Source organism: Chiloscyllium plagiosum, unplaced genomic scaffold (assembly GCF_037043375.1).
Source record: "Chiloscyllium plagiosum isolate Xiang-an unplaced genomic scaffold, Cpla_swu_hap1 HiC_scaffold_37, whole genome shotgun sequence".
Classification (NCBI taxonomy): Eukaryota; Metazoa; Chordata; class Chondrichthyes; order Orectolobiformes; family Hemiscylliidae; genus Chiloscyllium; species Chiloscyllium plagiosum.
In genome coordinates, this window is record NW_028270175.1 from 2,702,051 (window position 1) to 2,720,378 (window position 18,328).

Genomic DNA, 18,328 nt, shown 5'->3' on the forward strand with positions numbered 1-18,328 from the left:
GGGGTCAGGCCATTTTTAGGACTGAGGGAGAGGATTCCTTTGCTCCGAGGGGGGGTGAATCTCGACCGAGCAGGCTTGAAGGGCCAAATGGCCTGCTGCTTCTCTGTTCTTTCAGTGTGAAACTGATGATGGCAATGTTGGTTCATAGGACACTGCAGTCCAATTGACCCAATCCCCCTCCCCTGTCATGACAGATTTTGGACAAATTACCTAAACAGCCATCTACAACATTCTTCCCAACTTTCTGCTGAAGTCACCGGCAGGATTATGGATTCTGGAAAGTGCAAGCTGTTTGCGAATGAGAGTTTGAGTTCAGAGCCGAGAAAGGGCGAAGGGAAGTTTAAATTTGCATTGAAAGTGGCATTCCTAAAGCACTGTGATTGAATTCTGTTTCCCATTAAAATGTTAATGGAAGGGCTTTGTGTTTCTTTGATTTAGATTAACCTCGCGACATCCCCTGCTGCTGCTCAGTTGATCAGCCGTGCTCAAAGTGTTAACTCTGCAGCTGCTACAGGAATCGCTCAGCAGGCTGTCTTACTGGGGAACTCCAACAGTCCCACACTAACTGCCAGCCAGGCACAAATGTACCTCCGGGCTCAGATGGTAAGCACCAACCTGGTACATACTCTAAGAAGTGTTGTATTTATAACACAATGTCAAACAGGCATCATCTTTACACACAGCCCATGTGTTTGATGATTAATCACCAGCTCACTGACCCCCCAGATCATTCTCTTTGAAGATTAACTTGGCAACATATAATTCAAGCATCATCTATAACCTTTGATCTTTTTATGGTCGTTTCTGTAGGGAGTCAATTAATATTCTTCCCAATTATATTCCAGTTTGAACATTTCTGTTTCCGGTCTGGTCATGGATTCTCACTATTAATTCTGATGGGACAGAGTGAACAGGAAAGTGAATCTGTGATGAATAATTACAAAATCAAATTTAAGCTGCAAGTTCACTGGGATCCTTCAGTAATCTGTTCCCAAAACGATTTTAAGGATGTTTGCTTATCAATATGATAATTTGCTAATTTACTTAGTCTAATTAACAAAGTTTATGGGGTGGTTTATATATCGTAGCCAGTTTATAACCAAGTGGTCGTGGTAGCACTATCCCATTTCAAAATGACTGACTAAAACCAGGAACAAGTGAGTGCCCAGTTCAGTATTCACTTGCTGAAACTCTGACCCTCCCCCTCTCGTTTCCTGAGGAGGAGGATTTGTTGGTGGCTTATACATCTGTATTAGTCACTCCCTAGCATCTGCTGACGTTGACATGGTTTGTTTGGAGCTTCATCATGATTTTAACTGGATTATCACTTCGGGGGGTGGGGAGGTTAATGATGTCCCTCTCTACCATCTCCACACACCTGTTTCTGGCTGGGGTCCTCTCTCACCTCTCCCAGGGTGTGGGCTGGTTCAATCCCCCTGCCAAATGGAGGAACGTTGGGCTCTGTTGAATGAGTACCCTGACCACTCGACCAGCTGAGTGCATGGGCTTGGATCAGAATCTGGGATTTTCCTGGTCAGTACAGTTCAGGAAGCACTGGCTGGGTAAATGTGCTGGGACCTTTACCCCCACACTGAGCCCAAAGCCATGGTTAGGAATGTGGTGACTGAGTCATAGAGATGTACCGTGTGGAAACAGACTCTTTGGTCCAACCCGTCCATGTTGACCAGATATCCTAAATTAACTTAGTCCCATTTGCCAGCACTTGGCCCAGGTATCTCTAAACCCTTCCTATTCATATACCCATCCAGATGCCTTTTAAATGTTGTAATTGCACCAGCCTCCACCACCCTCTGTGTGAAAAAGTTGTTCCTTAGGACCCTTTTAAACCATGCCCCCCCTCACCCTAAATCCACACCCTCTAGTTCTGGACTCCAGGGAAAAGGCTTGTCTATTTATCCTATCCATGTCCCTCATAATTTTATAAACCTCTATAAGGTCATCCCTCAGCTTCTGATGCTCCAGGGAAAACAGCCCCAGCCTGTTCAGCCTCTCCCTGTAGCTCAGATCCTCCAACCCTGACAACATCCTTGTAAATCATTTCTGAACCCTTTCAAGTTTCACAACATCTTTCCGACAGGAAGGAGACCAGAATTGCACGCAATATTCCAACAGTGGCCTAACCAACATCCTGTACCTCTGCAACATGACCTCCCAACTCCTGTACTCAATACTCTGACCAATAAGGGAAAGCATACCAAATGCCTCCTTCACTATCATATCTACCTGTGATTTCGCTTAAGTGACTGTGAGGCTCCAGATCCAGTGAAGCTGCTGGTGTTTCCCTGACATTCAGCTGCTTGGTCCCAGTCAGGGAAATGTCTGTCACTGTGGTGACCCAGTGCTGAAAAACCCACGTGGTGATGGACAAGGAGAGTATGAACTCCATATCTATCAATCACACCCTCTGGTTTACTCTCCATATTCCCTGGCCCCCTGGACAGCGAGGAACAGGAGTGCAGACCACACGAGCAGCACTCTCCCTCGAAATTGCAGGTGAGCCGTTATTCACTCTGGATACTCCCTACAGAGAGGTTCCAGCCCTGAGGCCGCTTCTCCTGTACTAACCCAGCCACTCGACATTGAACTCTCTCCAAACTCCTTCACAGCTTCACTGGGATGGATATTCGAAAGCTGTACTGTTTATCTGTCTCACACTGAGCGAGTATCAATATGGTGCAGGTCACTTTGCAATCTGTAAGCATTGGAGAGTACGACACAGTGAGAGAGAGGGAGAGAGAGAGAGACACATGCTCACACCGACACAGAGAGAGAAAGAGAGACGCTCTCGCAGACAGAGAGAGTGCGAGGTGCACACAGTGGCACACACCAACACAGGGACAGCGAGATACGTGCATGCGCACGCGCACACACACACGAGAATGAGACACACACAAACAAGACACAGAGCAAGATACATAAAGACAGTGAGGAGAGCTGGGGGAGCTGATGTTGGGGAAATACTCCTTTGTGCCATTGGGGAAGGGAAGTGAAAGATCAGCCTGGGCTTTCTCGCATACATTGGGCCTCCTGTCTCTTGCTGGGTGTATTTGGAGATGAAAGGGGGTGGGGGGGGTGAAGAGAGAGAGAGATGTTCATTCCGGCTTTACTCCTCAGATTGTGCTTTGTACTTTGAGAAGAGCCACATAGGGAGGTACGAGAGGTTGTGTGTTGGTTTGTGTAGAACTGCAGTGACAATGGTATTATAACACCTTCCATATCATGAAATGCCCAGGCGAGTGTCATCGTGATGAATGCCAGTTTCTTTTCAGGAGGTGTTGAGCGGGTTCCAGAGATCAGGAAAAGTGAAGCCATGGAGGGATTTGAAAGCAAGGATGAAAATTTTAAAGGAGAAAGTGAGGCCTGCAGATGCTGGAGATCAGAGCTGAAAATGTGTTAATGGAAAAGCGCAGCAGGTCAGGCAGCATCCAGGGAAGAGGAGAATCAACGTTTCGGGCATGAGCCCTTCTTCAGGAATCATGAAAATTTTAAAATTGAGTCAGGGCTTAGTTGGGTGTAGGCCATTGAGCACAAAGACAGATACTGTGGGACAGTGACATGGTGACAGTGTCACTGCATTTTTGCCAATCCAGAAACCCCAGCCATGGCAACTGGTAAAATTTAAATTTAATTAATCCATCTGGAATTGAAAGCTAGTCTCTGGTGACTGTGACAACTATCATTGAGTATTTCTCTCTGGATGTAGGTTTGCTCGCTGAGCTGGAAGGTTCATGTTCAGACATTTTGTCACCATACTTGGGAACATCTTCAATGAGCCTCTGGACGAAGCATTGTTGATGATTCCTGCTTTCTGTTTATATGTTTGAATTTTTTTTGGGTTGGGATAAGGGAGGACACCACGTTGACTGGGACAACACATCCATCCTAGGACAAGCCAAACAGAGACACGCATGAGAATTCGTAGAAGCATGGCATTCCAACAGGAACTCTATCAATAAACACATTGACTTGAACCCGATTTACCACCCCCTCGGAAAAAGAACCGGAAATGACATCACCAACCCAAAGAAACCCAAACGTATAAATAAAAAGCAGAAATCATCAGCAATGCTTCGTCAGGAGGCTCGCTGAAGATGTTACGTAATATTGTGAAGAAACATCTGAACATGAACCTGCTAGCTCAGCGAGCAAACCTACATCCAGAACCTCAACCTGAGCTTACAAGTCTTCTCAAAACTCGCTAACACCTATGGGTGCAATACAGTATTTCTCTTGCTCTGTGTGTGTGTGTGCCACTGTCTCTGGGCATGTCTCTGCCCCCACCCCTAGTACGTGTGTCCCTCTCTCTCTTTCCCCCCCCCCCCTCCTCAATGTAGATGAGGGATAATTTGGGGATGGATGCTCATGTTGTCCCACTTCTGCCTTGTATCTGGTTCACCAATGTCCTTTTTAGAGAGGGCAATCTGCTGTCTTTGCCTATGCTGGCCTCCATTGGACTCCAGACCCACAGCAATGGGGTTTATTGATAATTGCCCTCTGAAATGGTTTAGCAAGCCACTCCATTCAAGGGCAATTAGGGGTGGACAATAAATTCCAGCCTTGCCAGGGATAGCTGCATCCCGGGATGAATAGAGGGATTAGTTGCAACTTAGGAGACTTTTAGATGGCCTGAAGTTCAAGTGTGTAATTTCTGAGGAGTCTCTGGAAATAATACAAAACAGGAGTAGATAAGGGTTTTGGCAACAAACAAACTGAGGCCAGAATAGGGCCGAGACATGCTCCAAAGGTGAAATTAGACTATCTGTATGATGGCCTTGGGTATATAATTGAAAATCCATCTCTGGTTCAGACACAGCAGTAATGGTGTGAACTACATCCCAGAGAGAAAGGACCCTTCAGAACAACATGAGTCACTCCCTCTGAGAGAACCTGTGAAAATGACCATGAAATTGTTAAAGGGGAGAAAGCAGGGTTCCTGCTGCTGTTTAATGATAACTAAATGTTAATCATCCTGCGACATCACCTCTAGCTCGAATCTAAACATTTACACAAAAAACTAACCAGACCCACACCAATTGAAGATTACAATTGACTATAAATATCTGGGTGGTTTCAAACTGGTGATGTTTTGTACCATCTGTGCTTCCCCGGATGTGGCTCGCTACCAGCCAGAATCAGTGGGATATAAAGGATCAAGTGACAGTACCATCCCTGGCAGCATTCAATCCCCCGTCATCGCTGCTCTAATTTGTTGCTGGAATCTTGCTCTGTCTGCTCCAGCCACCCATCTGATCATGTCATTCCAATAGATATATATGTTTTGTGTTGCTTTTTATAGTTTGCACTGAGGGAGGTGGATGAAACCTCTCTAAAAGATTAATTCTGGTATCTTCCAAGCTCTTACTTTGGTTCCTGCTAGTTTGTTTTTTTTCTCCCAATGTTCAACAGCAAATGTGCATTACTGGAGGTGTAAAAACAAAACAGTTTTTATTTCCAATTCACTTTGCATCTGTTTAAATTACAGGAGGTGTACTCACCTCACCACCCCCCTCCCCACCCCCTCCAGACGGATGGACCACCCCTCCCTGCGTGCGCACACATGCTGTAGCACATGCACATTTCCAGACACGAACCCCCCTCCCCCAACCCCCAACATGACGCAAACACCCATGTGCGTGTACCCACCCAGTCACAGACTCTAAATCCACACACACCCACGTGCGCGTACCCACCCAATCTCAGACCCTAAAGACACTGTTCCTGGTCAGGCTCAGCAGAGATGTACCCCACAGTTAAGCAGTTGGCCAGAGCCTGGGTGAGGCCCAGCCACTGGTACTCAGAATGGGATGCATTGCGAAGCTGCCTCACTGAACATCGAAACATTTAAAATAAACCAGGCAGCTGGTGAATATGAATTCAACTTTCAGGAACAAGTAATGTTTCTTCACTTCAGGGAGCATCCACCTCCCCTCCAGTTCAGTTTGCTGTGTGGTTTGTTGTTTCGAGTTAAGACTATGTATTAGCATCTGACGAACTCTGTTCTTTTCTGCCCAAGGCACCTTTTGGTAAGGTAAAAGGCAACACATTTCATGTAATTTTCAGGCACAGCAAAGTAACCTTGTGCAAGTAGCTAGGACCCTAGGACGTGCTGTTCCTTTGTCCCCCCAGCTCATTTTCACACCCACTGCCACAGTCGCTGCTGTCCAGCCTGAGGTCACCATCTCTCCAGCGAATCAACAATCCGCTGCTCCACAGGTCAGTTTGTCAAACTCTCGCTCGGTACTTTGAAATCTGAATTGGTGAGCTAAGTGTTTTTAAGGAGAGTTACTGGCAGAAAGTCTGCCTCGAACCTTTACAGTTTAACCTGTTAGATATGTGATGAGCTTGACTTCCTCTCCCATTGGGTAACTGAAGGTTGTGGAATGTGATGTAGGCGGCACCATAACCACTGCATTTGTCTGTCCCCTCAAGTCACTGTGTTATAGTTTGGCTGTGGGTCCTGCCTCATTGAGGCATCCTCTCGCCCCTCAGGAAAGGAGGTTATACTTGAGGAAACTTTCCCAAGCTGACCCTAGGGTCATGTCAAATTAAAACAGAGGCCCTGTCACCCCCTTGAGTGGGTGATAAAGGTGTCATGATCCCTAGGTTGAAGAAGAACAGAGATATTGGATCAAAGTCTGGACAATATCACACTCAGTTGCTTAAACGTGCTCATTGGGATTCCTCGACTCCTCAGTCAGAGTTCCTTCAGTGCGATCAGGTCCCATATTAAATCCTTTGAATGTGTGGTTTAAAAGTGACTTCACTTGACCTCAACTGTTCAGTGTGGAGCGGCTGTGACCTGTGAGCTGTTGGAATGAGACTATCAGCTGCTCTCAATCCCGTTCCTGACTCTGACGCTGTGAAACCAACCACCCGCTGGGGAAAAGCTCGGACAAACAAGTAAATGTTGAGGATTGTCTGAAAGGGAGAATGAGAGTCAAGAAATGGTGAGCTTTCAGGAGGGAATGCCCGTAACAGCCAAAGGCACAGTCCCCAATGGTGGAGCAATTTGATCAGTTGTGAAAATATTACTTGCAGTGTTCAGCAACAAAGGATCAGAGGTTCTGGATTAACATTTACAAAAATCAAGGACAAAACTGAAAGAGATGTTTTAACACACTTAGAGTATGCCACCACAAACTAAAGGTTATGGGATTTGAATAAAAGACCCTAAGCACTGGCACAGGAATGATGGGCTGAATGGCCTCCTGGATGTTACCACTTGTTCTGGAAGGTGCTGTATGTACAGTTGCTCTATCAACAGCAACAGTAACACAGTTCAGAAAAACCTGACCCCACACAACAGCATATTCCCCAGACATTGCTTCTTCACTATCCCATTGCCAGCCCAGACCTGCATCTTGTTTCCTTACTTCCTAGAGAGCTGGGTCCTGCTGCCAGTCTCCAGGATATTCCCTGGGCACTGTTGCTGCTGCTGCTGGTCCTGATGTTTCAGACACTGGCACTGAGGGCGAATGTAGCTGTAACTTCAAGGAGCCTGTGACCCTCTCTCTCTGACCCTGTGGAAGGTCATGGGGGTCACTTGCCTTATCCGAGAGGTAAACGGTGACTGGAGAGCAGTGGGAATACTCTTGGTCCAGCTCTTCCCAGCACAGCAGCACACCATTCAGTCCCTCTGCTGCTTGCTGCTGTAAATGCTTTACTCCAGCCCCCTCGCACTCTGATCCCTCACTATCGGTATATCCTTCTGTTCATTTCTGTGTGTGTGTGTGTGTGTGTGTGTGTGTGGTAGGGTTTCCCCAGCAGCTGGGAGATGCTCTGTTTAAAGTAAACCAGCTGTGGGAGAGAGTTCCACTTTGCCCTGTTCTCTGGGGGAGGGGGGGTGGGGAGGGGGAGAGAGAGGATATAACTAGGCAGCCTCCCAGCTCACTAGTTTCCTGTGACATAAGCATTCCCATGATGGCAAACCCAAGGTTACTCAGCGTTCAATGCCCTTTCTGGGGTCACACACTCTGAACATAACGGGGTTCCTGCAGCTGGTCAGAGGGAGTGTGTGCTCAGAGCCTTGTTTAATCTCTGGGAGCAGCAATACAAATGTGTCTGAGGTCAGAGAGACTTCATTCCGGGCCTACACTGGGAAATGTGACGGTAAAGCTCTGGTCTTTAACAAAACCAAGTTTGTTACCTCCTGTCCTTCCTGACCCTGTCTCTCTTTCCTGAGTCTGGTCAGTTGCAGAGGTCTCCAGCACAGAATAAGACCCTTCAGCCCATCAGGTCTGCACCACCTCACTGTTCAAATCCCAATATTCAGAATATGGCCCAAAGCCTTGGATATGAGTGCACATTTAAAGATTTAAATATTATGAGGGTTTCTGCCTCCTTCACCCTTACAGACAGAGAGTTCCAGACTCCCACCACCCTCTGGATGAAAGGTTATTCCTGCCCTTTCCCTTAAATCTATGTCCCCTGGTCATTCATTTCACCCCACCCCCAACCCATCAAGGGGAGAGGTTCCTTCCTGTCTATCCAATCAATGCCCCTCATTATTTTAAATCTGTCAATGATGTGCCCCTTCTATCTCCTCTGCTTTCATAAAAGCAACCCTAGTTTGTCCAAAAACACAGATTGCTGGAAAAACTCAGCAGGTCTGGCAGCATCTGTGGAGATGACCCTTTCCCCAGAACTCCCTAGACTGTCCAGTCTCCGTGTCCAGTAGCTGGTGATAATATTGCTGTCAATAATCTCAAAACCATCTCCCGAAACAAAAAAAATCAATGTTTTGTGCAACTCCTATCAGATCCCATCGTGGGGTTCACAGCCAGTTGTAAAAATCGGACCCAACATGGGAAGTGCAATCTCAATCTCTCAGCTCGATCCCCTCGAATTGGAGAGACCTTGTGGTTATTACTGCAATGGTGGTGACAGCTTCAGATTTACTCAGCATTCCCTTGTATTTAAAATCGAACCTTTCATTTTCCAAGTGGGATTATTTGTAAAGTTTTATTTTGGTTTCTGTGAAATTTTGCTGACCGTGTCCTGTCTAAAACAGTCTCACTTTCAAGTGGATTGTCCTTTTTGCAGGTGCAAAATTTAGCAATAAGAAGTCAACAGAATACAGCAGCAACAGTCCAACCACAACTTCAAAGCGTCACTCTGAAAGCTACCCCCTCCGTTCAGCAAGTTTCAACTACCTCCCAGGCGAAAACTTCAGGACCAGCTCCTGTGGCGGCTACCAAAGGAGGCCAGTCTGAAAACATGGCAGACAGTGGGAAAAAGAGTGAAATAGTCAACTCTTCCAGCACTGACACCAGAGCGGTCAGTGTGACCCCCACAGCAACCCCTGTGACCACACACGCCCTCATTACCACAGGTGAGGTTATTGCCTTCAAACAACAACACTCTGTATTTAGATAGCCTTTGGTGCACTCAAACATCCCAGGCTGCCTCACCAGAGTGATGATCAAACAAAAATGACTTTTGAGTATCGCTGAAAGTAGACCAGAAGTTGAAGCTTCTCAGTTTTATACTGAACAGAGCCAGGACGTGGCAAGTGGACTTGGGGGATGAGGGTCGGGCGAGAGAGATTTTATGCAGCACGAGGAAAAGATTGGTTCGGCCATCATTAGCATGGAGAACAGTTAACTGTCAATCTTCATTCTTAAACAACCAATCTTCATTCTCAGACCAATTCTGACATCTTCATTCTCAGACAGAGCAAAGATAAAGGGAATGTAGAGACAATTAGTTTATGCTGCATCCTCATGGCAATATCCTGACCAATCAGAATCTTCCATACAAGTGTGCCCTTGAACTGTGGGAAGCTAGGGAAGTGATTGATGGGCCTCTTGCTGAGATATTTGTATCATCGATAGTCACAGGTGAGGTGCTGGAAGACTGGAGGTTGGCTAACAATTTTGTCTCCTTCCTATTGGATGGACGTTGTGAAACTTGAAAGAATTGAGAAAAGATTTACAAGGATGTTGCCAGGGTTGGAGGATTTGAGCTATAGGGAGAGGCTGAACAGGCTGGGGCAGTTTTCCCTGGAGCGTCAGAGGCTGAGGGGTGACCTTTATAGAAGCTTTTAAAATCATGAGGGGCATAGATAGGATAAATAGACAAAATCTTTACCCTGGGGTGGGGCAATCTAGAACTGGAAGGCATAGGTTTAGGGTGAGAGGGGAAAGAAATAAAAGAGACCTAAGGGGCAATGTTGCCATGCAGAGGGTGGTACGTGTATGGAATGAGCTCCCAGAGAATGTGGTGGAGGCTGGTACAATTGCAACATTTAAAAGGCATCTGGATGGGAACATGAATAGGAAGGGGTTAGAGGAATATGGGCCAAGTGCTGGAAAATTGGACTAGATTAGGTTAGGATATCTGGTCTGCATGGACGTGTTGGACCGAAGGGTCTGTTTCCGTGCTGTACATCTCTATGACCAGCCTGCTCAGAGAATGAAGATTGCCAATTAACTGTTCTTGCTCCATCTCCACTCCAATGATGGCCTGGCCAATCAGCACCCGTTTCCCATTCTGTATTAAATGGTGCCTCTTTTCTGACATCTGTTCCTTGTTCTTACGAGTGTAAGACAAAACGCTTTAATTCCTTCTTTCTTTTAGGCACTGTCGAAAATTGACACTCTCACATATGATGATATTAGGGCAGATTGTCAAAAACTGAATTGATGTGGACTTTTATGGTTTAAAAACAAGAGGGAAGAAAGATTTTGAAAGTGAAGTCAGAGCTCATAGCCATTCGTGGTGAAGTGATTGGGATTTGGGATTCAGTTTGAGGCCAGGATTGGAGACACGCAAGTATAATCTAGGCTGGAGAAAGTTCCATCGCAGGGCTGAGGCATCGGTAGGGGCAAGGCAGGCCTTGAAGGGATCTGAAAAGAAGGATAAGAATTTTTAAATCATGAGCCAGCAGCCAATTAGGTCATTGTGCACAGCTCAATTCTACCCCAGAAGAGATTCCAATGATCCAAAAACGATGATTCTTCTCCCTTGCAGCAGCTCCTCAGCCACATGTTCATCTGCTCTATCCTCCTATTCCTACTCTCTCTAGCTTGTAGCACTGGGAGTAATCCAGATATTACTATCCTTGAGGACCTCCTTTTTTTAAATTCCTGCCTAACTTCCTGTATTCTCCCTTCAAAATCTCATCCTTACCTCTTCCTCTGTCATTTATTTCCAATGCATACAGCAACCTCTCGCTGATTACACTCTCCTTTTTGAGAAAATTCTGCACCCTCTGAGATATCCCTGATCCTGGCTGCAGGGAGACAACACAGCATTCTGAGGTCTCACTGCCAGCTGCAGAAACATCTGTCTGTGCTTCCGACTAGACAATCCCTTATTACAATTGATCGCTTGGAATCTGGTGTGCCCCTCATCACATTAGAGCCAGTCTCGGTACCAAAAACCTGGCTGTCAGTGCTGCATTCCCCTGAGAGTCCACCACCCCTTATTTTCCAAAACTGTGTATCTGTTTGAGAAGGGAATAACCACAGGAGATTCCTGCCCTGCTGGCTTTCTCCCCCCAACCGTTCCTGCAAGTAACCCATCCACCTGATTGTATCTGGGGTTTACCTCCCTTCCTGCAATTACCATCCATCACACTGTCTAGCTCTTGTAAGTTCCTCATTGCCTCGAACTGCCACTGCAACCAATCCATGTGACCTGATAGGATTTGCAGGATGGGTGTTTGGTTGCAGACATAATTATCAGAAAGAAGGAAACTGTCTCTAATCTCCGACAGGAAAAGCATATCACTGTACTGAAGGCCATCTTTGCAGCTTAACAAATTACCGACACAGGAAATAGCAGTCCTACTGCTTTAACAGCACAGTTCCAGGCTGACATATACCTATGTTTTAAAGTTTAATCAAGAGACACACCTCAATAACTTAAATTCTCCATTTCTGGAAACATCCTGATAAATCTTTTCTGAATCCTCTCAATTTAATAATATCCTTCCTCTAGCAGGGTGACCAGAACACAGTACCCCAGAAGAGGCCTCACCAAGGTCCTGTACCATCTCAACATCTCAAAGGTGTGAGCAGTGAAGACGCACATTCTAAATGCCTTCTTTACCAACCTGTCCATCTCTGATGAAAATGTCAAAGAACTATATACAGTACCTGCACTGTGGTTCAGCCACACTTCAATAGCAAACATAATAGCTTGCTTACTTTTCCCTCTGTGCCTACTTGTTATGAAATAATCTCAAAATATTGACTCCTGCTTTGGTTCATTTTTGTTATGGCCTCATCAACTGAGGTAACAACTTGGAGTGATTTTTGTGTCTTTGTACCTTCTGATTTCTTTGTCCTTTCATTATCATTTTGAGTCTTATCCAAGTTTTATATGTGAACTCTTTGCATTTCTTTCCAAACTGTAGTACCTCATCTACATATTGATATGATGTTAATTTGAGGGAAAGTGGAGTGGAGAGCTTCCTCACCCTTTGAGATATTGTGCGACCATCTTCTTTGTCTGTTTTACAAAGGACAATTGGGTTTGATATAAAGTCTCTCTCAAAAAGAGAGCAGCTCCAACAGCGCAGCAGCCCCACCAGGCTGTAGTGGAGGGCTGAGATCAGAGTGGTGCTGGAAAAGCACAGCAGGTCAGGCAGCATCCGAGGAGCAGGAAAAATCAATGTTCATCAGGAATTAGTAATGAAGGGTTGACCTGGTCTGTGTTAGTCAAATGGCCTTCAGACTAAGAAATTAGAGGGTTTTTAAAAAGTTGGTTCACAGGATTTGGGTGTCACTGAAGAAAAAAACCATAGGCTAGGCCAGCATTTATTACCCATCCCTAATTACCCAGAGGGCAGTTAAAAGTCAAACACATTGCTGTGGGTCTGGAGTCTCACATAGGTCAGACCAAGTAAAGATGGCAGTTTTCTTCCCTGTAGGACCTTAATGAACCAGATGGTCATGTGCACCAATTGACGGTTGTTGGCAGCTTTTTATTGAATTCCAGTTTCAACATCTCCCATGATGGGAGTTGAACTGAAATCTCCGGAACATTAATAACAATGGGTTGATAATAGAAAACAAAGATTTGTGGGTGCTGGAGATCTGAAACAAACAAACAGAAAATGCCGGAGAAACTCAGCAGGTTAGGCAGGGTCTGTGGAGTGAGAAGTGCTTAACGATTTGAGTCCTGTGACTGGTTTGCATGTGCAGTGACATTGACTACACCACTGCCTACCTCATGTGTCATGTACTAGAAGGACTTGTGTATTTATTGACACGCTACAAGTCCAGAGTATCTGATGCTGACTTGCCTGAAATATCTCAGTTCCTGGGATAAGGTTTTTTTTTAACTTGCCATATGTGCAAAGGTAATATTTGTGCTTAGAAATGAGCCTGAGTGTCTTTGTTTGCTAACTGGAGTGTTTGGTACGCTGGGGAATGGTGTGTTCAGTGTGTGGCAGACTGATGTGAGGCAGTAGTTTGTTGCTTTATTCCCGGAGTGTGGATCTTTTGTGAAGGTACAGGCAGCCAAAACCACAAAACCAACAGGCGGCAACGTCCTGACTCCCTGTTAAAGCAGGTCAGCGGCAGCCTCCAGAACCTGGGATCCAACAGCAGGCTTGACACAATTGGCCAGACTTTACCCTGTTAACCCTGCGCGTGCTGGGAAAAGTGGATCAATGACTTTTAAGATGCTCGCTGGTATGGATTACTGCAAATTTGCAGCAAGTTGACAGCAACACACTGCTTTAATCTGAGAGCCCCCTAAGAACCCTCTCTTCCTTCCCCCCCCCCCCCACCCCACCACCACACACACACACTCACTCACTCTCACTCTCACACTCACTCTCACTCTCACACTCACACTCACACTCACTCTCACACTCACACTCACACTCACACTCACACTCACTCTCACTCTCACTCTCACTCTCACTCTCACTCTCACTCTCACTCTCACTCTCACTCTCACTCTCACTCTCACTCTCACACACACACTCTCACACACACACTGTCACACTCGCACGCACACGCACACACACACTCTCACACGCACACACTCACACGCACACACTCACACTCTCACACGCACACACTCACACACTCTCCAATTTCCAATTAAGCTGCTGCTTTCCACATGTTGGAAACACAAGCTGGGAGACCACTTCCCTGTCAAAACTAGTGAAAGTGAGCCTGTCCAAGCACCTCATCCTTGCTCCTGTTCCCAGTTTCTGTGGAGACGCTGGTGTTGGACTGGGGTGGACAGAGTTATAATCACACAACACCAGGTTATAGTCTGACAGGTTTATTTGGAAGCACTAGCTTTTGGACACAGAAAGATGTCTCCCCATGAGTTGCCTTTCCTTTGCCTTTAGAATAAGTAACCTTTACCAAACTCCCTCTGTTTTCTGATCGTGTGCAGCAGGTACTGCCTGTCATTGTGTTAGGACTATGTTAATCATAGAGTCATATAGAATGGAAACTGGCCTTCCAGTCCAACCCGTCCGTGCCGATGATATCCTAATCTGACCTAGTCCTGTTTTGCCAGTATTTGGGCCATGTGCCTTTTAAACCCTTCCTATTCATGCACCCATCCAGTTCCCTTTTAAATGTTGTATAGTCCACAGTTCTACAGCACAGAAACAGACTTGTTGGTCCAGATGTTGGTTCATGATTTAGGAGAGGAAGTAATGGCCCAATCCAGAAGCATTACAAGCATCAGCTTTGGTCTGGGTTGTGATGAAGGGCTTTTGCCCGAAATGTCGATTTTCCTGCTTCTTGGATGCTGCCTGACCTGCTGTACTTTTCCAGCAACACTCTAATCTTGACTCTAATCTCCAGCATCTGCAGTACCCACTTTCGCCTGGGTTGTGATGTGTCCAGTGTTTGGATAACTGGTCATCACAGACCCAGTAATAGTATCGGCATCGACCATGTGACACCACACAAATACTGGGCCATCAGAAATTCAAGGAAGTGTCTAGCAGCTATCTCCGGGATTGTCAACCTCTGGTAATTCTCAACCTCCAAGGGCGATGTTCGATTGGGCTCCTTTTACTAGTGAGGCCTCTGAACACTCGGTCCAACCCGATGAGAGCAGGTCCGTATTCTTAGACACACATCCCTTTGTGTTCCTTTTTAATTGATTCCGGAGGCCTGGGCTGTTCTGGCTGAGTGAGAGTTCATCGCATCAGAGAAGATGTGGAACTGCCTTCCCGAACCACTCATTTCAAAAATTCAACATGCCTACTCCACAATCTCATTTGGAGCACTGGCAATGGGTTTGGACAGCACGTTATGAAAAGGATATAAATCAATAAAAATTGGAGCCTTTGATTTAGTCAGGATGAAGGGGATATTGTTATGATGCTTAAGGTTTATTTAATTAGAACTAAGATGGTTATGAAGTGACCCAGAGGAGAGTGGCAAGGTTATAAAAGGCTAGATTAATGGAAACTGCATCAAAACAAGATTTAAACAGAAGTTTACAAGAAGTATTCTTTATAGAGAGTGTGGTCACAACAACTTTACATTTACATAGCATCTTTAACATGGCTCAAACCTGGGAGTCGTGTGCCTCTGTAGCTCGGTTGAACAATAGGCAAAGGATTGATTGACCCCCAGCCTCGGCAGAATCTTCTCATGAGGTTGACCCTCTCTGGTTTAACCTTCTGAGCCAAAGCTGAGAACATTGTGAAGTTCTGCTTTCTGAGTTACTAGTTGAGATTGCACTACTGAATGAAAAATAATTTGGCTTCCAATTGATGCTTTGATCATTGAGTGTTAGCTTTGTAAATCTCTCTGCAAATTATCTGTTCCTGAGCTGCAGATGGTTGGAGGATTATAGTGTGAAGCTGCCTTGATTCTCTCCCTGATTCTAATTGTGTCCTTCAAAGGTGAACCTCCCCAGTCTCTGACCTTGTTAGATGTGTTGCTGGAAGTTCAGCATTGAACAGCCATTAGTGCGACCAATAGAGTGGCAATCTTTTCTTTTCCATCAAACAGATTGGGCCAAAGTCTGTGTTAGCTTTAATCCAGGGCTACGTGAACAGTGCAGCAGACAGTGTGTGTCTCAGGGATATGTAAAGAGGGATTAGCGGTCTGGAGCCTGGGTTACTGAATGATCCCTTGAAAGAGAGGGAGGTGCTGCTTAAAGATACAAAAGATTATTATTTAACTCAATCCTTTCGAACGAATGGCAGCATTTTCTCTCGTGTTCAATTGTTCAAGAGCAATTTTATTCCTAACTGGAAAGTGCAAAGAGCTGGTTTCCATTCCTCTGAGTTAATGTTGGCCAGAGCTGCTTGAAGCCAGACTCCTTTGAGGCTGTTGCTGGTGCGTTTGATTTAGTGTTGTATTGTGTGAGAGTATCCCAGCAGCAAGACTGAGACAATTGGGCACATTGTGGTGGGGAGTGTGCTTTAATAGTTTTATTTTGTCAAACTGTGAACCTTCGCATTGAACTGAATCAATGACTCGTGGTCAGCAGGTGCCTGAACACTCGACTGAACCTGTTGAGAAGACATGGGAGTTTGGGGGGGCGGGGTCGTGGGGAGGGAGGTGGAGGAAATGCAGTGCTGTGCTGTTTGGATAACCATGCCTTTGGCAGGGAGAGAACAGAAGGGGTACGCACAGCCACTGGCTTAGAAAGTGTCAGCGCACACAAGAGTGTCATGCTGTTGGGTTTTTGTTTCACTTTTCCAGCATCTGCAGTTCTTTGATTTTTTTTATCAGCTCTTGTTATTCGCAGCTTCCTGTTTGTGTGGGGGCTTCCTGTGTGCACAAGGCATCTTTCTGTCCTACGTTTCAACGGTGACTACACATGCTCATTGGTCAGCAGCTCATTGGCTGAGAAGTGGTTTGGAATGTCCTGAGGTTGTGAAAAGCACAGGAGGAAAGCCAAGTTTTTCCTTCATTGTCTCACGGTGACAGCAGGATGAGATGTGGGGGCCACATTATAGAGAGGTTTTCTGAGCTTGTTCAGGGCTTGTTTGATTAGCTACAGTGAGAAAGTGAGGACTGCAGATGCTGGAGATTAGAGTGGAGAGAATGGCGTTGGAAAAGCACAGCAGGTCAGGCAGCATCTGAAGAGCAGGAAAATCAACGTTTTGGGCAAAAGCCCTTCATCAGGAATGAGGAGCTGAGGGAGTAGAGAGATAAATGGGAGGGGGTGGGGTGGGGCTGATGGTGAAGGTAGCTGAGTGTGCAGTACGTGGATGGAGGAGGGGGTAACGGTGATAGGTCAGAGGGGAGGGTGGAATGGATAGGTGGGAAGGAAGATTGACAGGTGGGACAGGTCATGAGGGCGGTGCTGAGCTGGAAGGTTGGATGTGAGATAAGGTGGGGAGAGGGGAAATGAGGAAACTGGTGAAATCCACATTGATGCCCTGGGGTTGGAGGTTCCTGAGGTAGAAGATGAGGCGTTCTTCCCCCAAGGCAAAAGATACATTCCCCCAGCCTCACCCCACTCCTGTTTATTTCACCACTCCCTCGGCTCCCAGCCTCATTCCTGATGAGGGTCTTTTGCCTGAAACGTCAATTCTCTTGCTCCTTGGATGCTGCCTGACCCACTGTGCTTTTCCAGCACCATGCTCTCAGCTGGATAGCTACTGTGTCTGCTCTGCTGCCTGCACTGGTTTGTAATTTACCAGAGAGACAGTGAGCAATGTGGTTCTCAGAGCTAGGAACCACAGGGTGCTGCAAACCAAGAGTGATTTCTGCTTGAAGAGGTTTCAAAATGTTATCTCTGTGTAAATAATGCATAAGCTAAATGACTTACACACACACACACACACACTCTGAGAGATGTGGTGGAGGGTTGGGGGATGGTGACAGTGGGGGTGGGGGCAGTTCTGCACATAATGGGCTATTTCTGAGCATCAGGTACAGGAAGTGTCCCAGGAAGTGTTCAGTCCCCCAGGGCAGTCAGCTTTCAAAGAGCCTGTTAAATATTGCAGTTGCTCACACTGCATGCTCTCAATCCTGGGAAAACTTCCTGTAAACCAAGAGGGTATCGGTAATGTGAGGCCGGTGTTAATAGGGTTAATCTGGCAGAAAACCCTGCAACGAGGCAATTAATTCTAGTCGGGGGATAATGAGGAGAGACGGTATTGCAGCCGGACTGTCTGACAAAGGAACTGCTTATTCAGCTACAAATGGTAGGGATGGTAAGTTTCTAAAATGTTTGCTGTTTTTTTAAAAGGAGAAAACAAACAATTTTGCTGATTCATAATGTGGCACCTTCAAGATTTGACAAAAGACTTGAGGCAGTGAATGAACTTCCAGAATCAGTAAAGCTAGCTTTCTGGTTGCTGTTTGAAACCATCCCTCCCTCCCCCACCCCCATCCTTTACTCAGTTTGTAAT

The 18,328-nt window shown here is 46.0% G+C and overlaps 1 protein-coding gene across 22 annotated transcripts in view; it reads left to right on the forward strand.

Moving 5' to 3' along the window:
- Positions 1–18,328, forward strand: part of LOC122540474 (polyhomeotic-like protein 2) — a 308,477-nt gene that overhangs the window by 232,662 nt on the left and 57,487 nt on the right. For 19 of the 22 annotated variants that reach the window (XR_015753414.1, XR_015753415.1, XM_087980196.1 and 16 more), the window contains 3 exons: positions 439–603; positions 6,082–6,234; positions 9,064–9,352. Coding sequence is in view for 19 of the 22 variants with exons in the window: in XM_087980196.1 (XP_087836322.1) it covers positions 439–603; positions 6,082–6,234; positions 9,064–9,352 (607 nt within the window). In the remaining 3 variants the exon portion in view is untranslated. Of the gene's footprint in view, positions 1–438; positions 604–6,081; positions 6,235–9,063; positions 9,353–18,328 lie in introns of those variants that run through there. The other 3 variants (XM_087980211.1, XM_087980213.1, XM_087980216.1) reach the window with 3 other exon arrangements.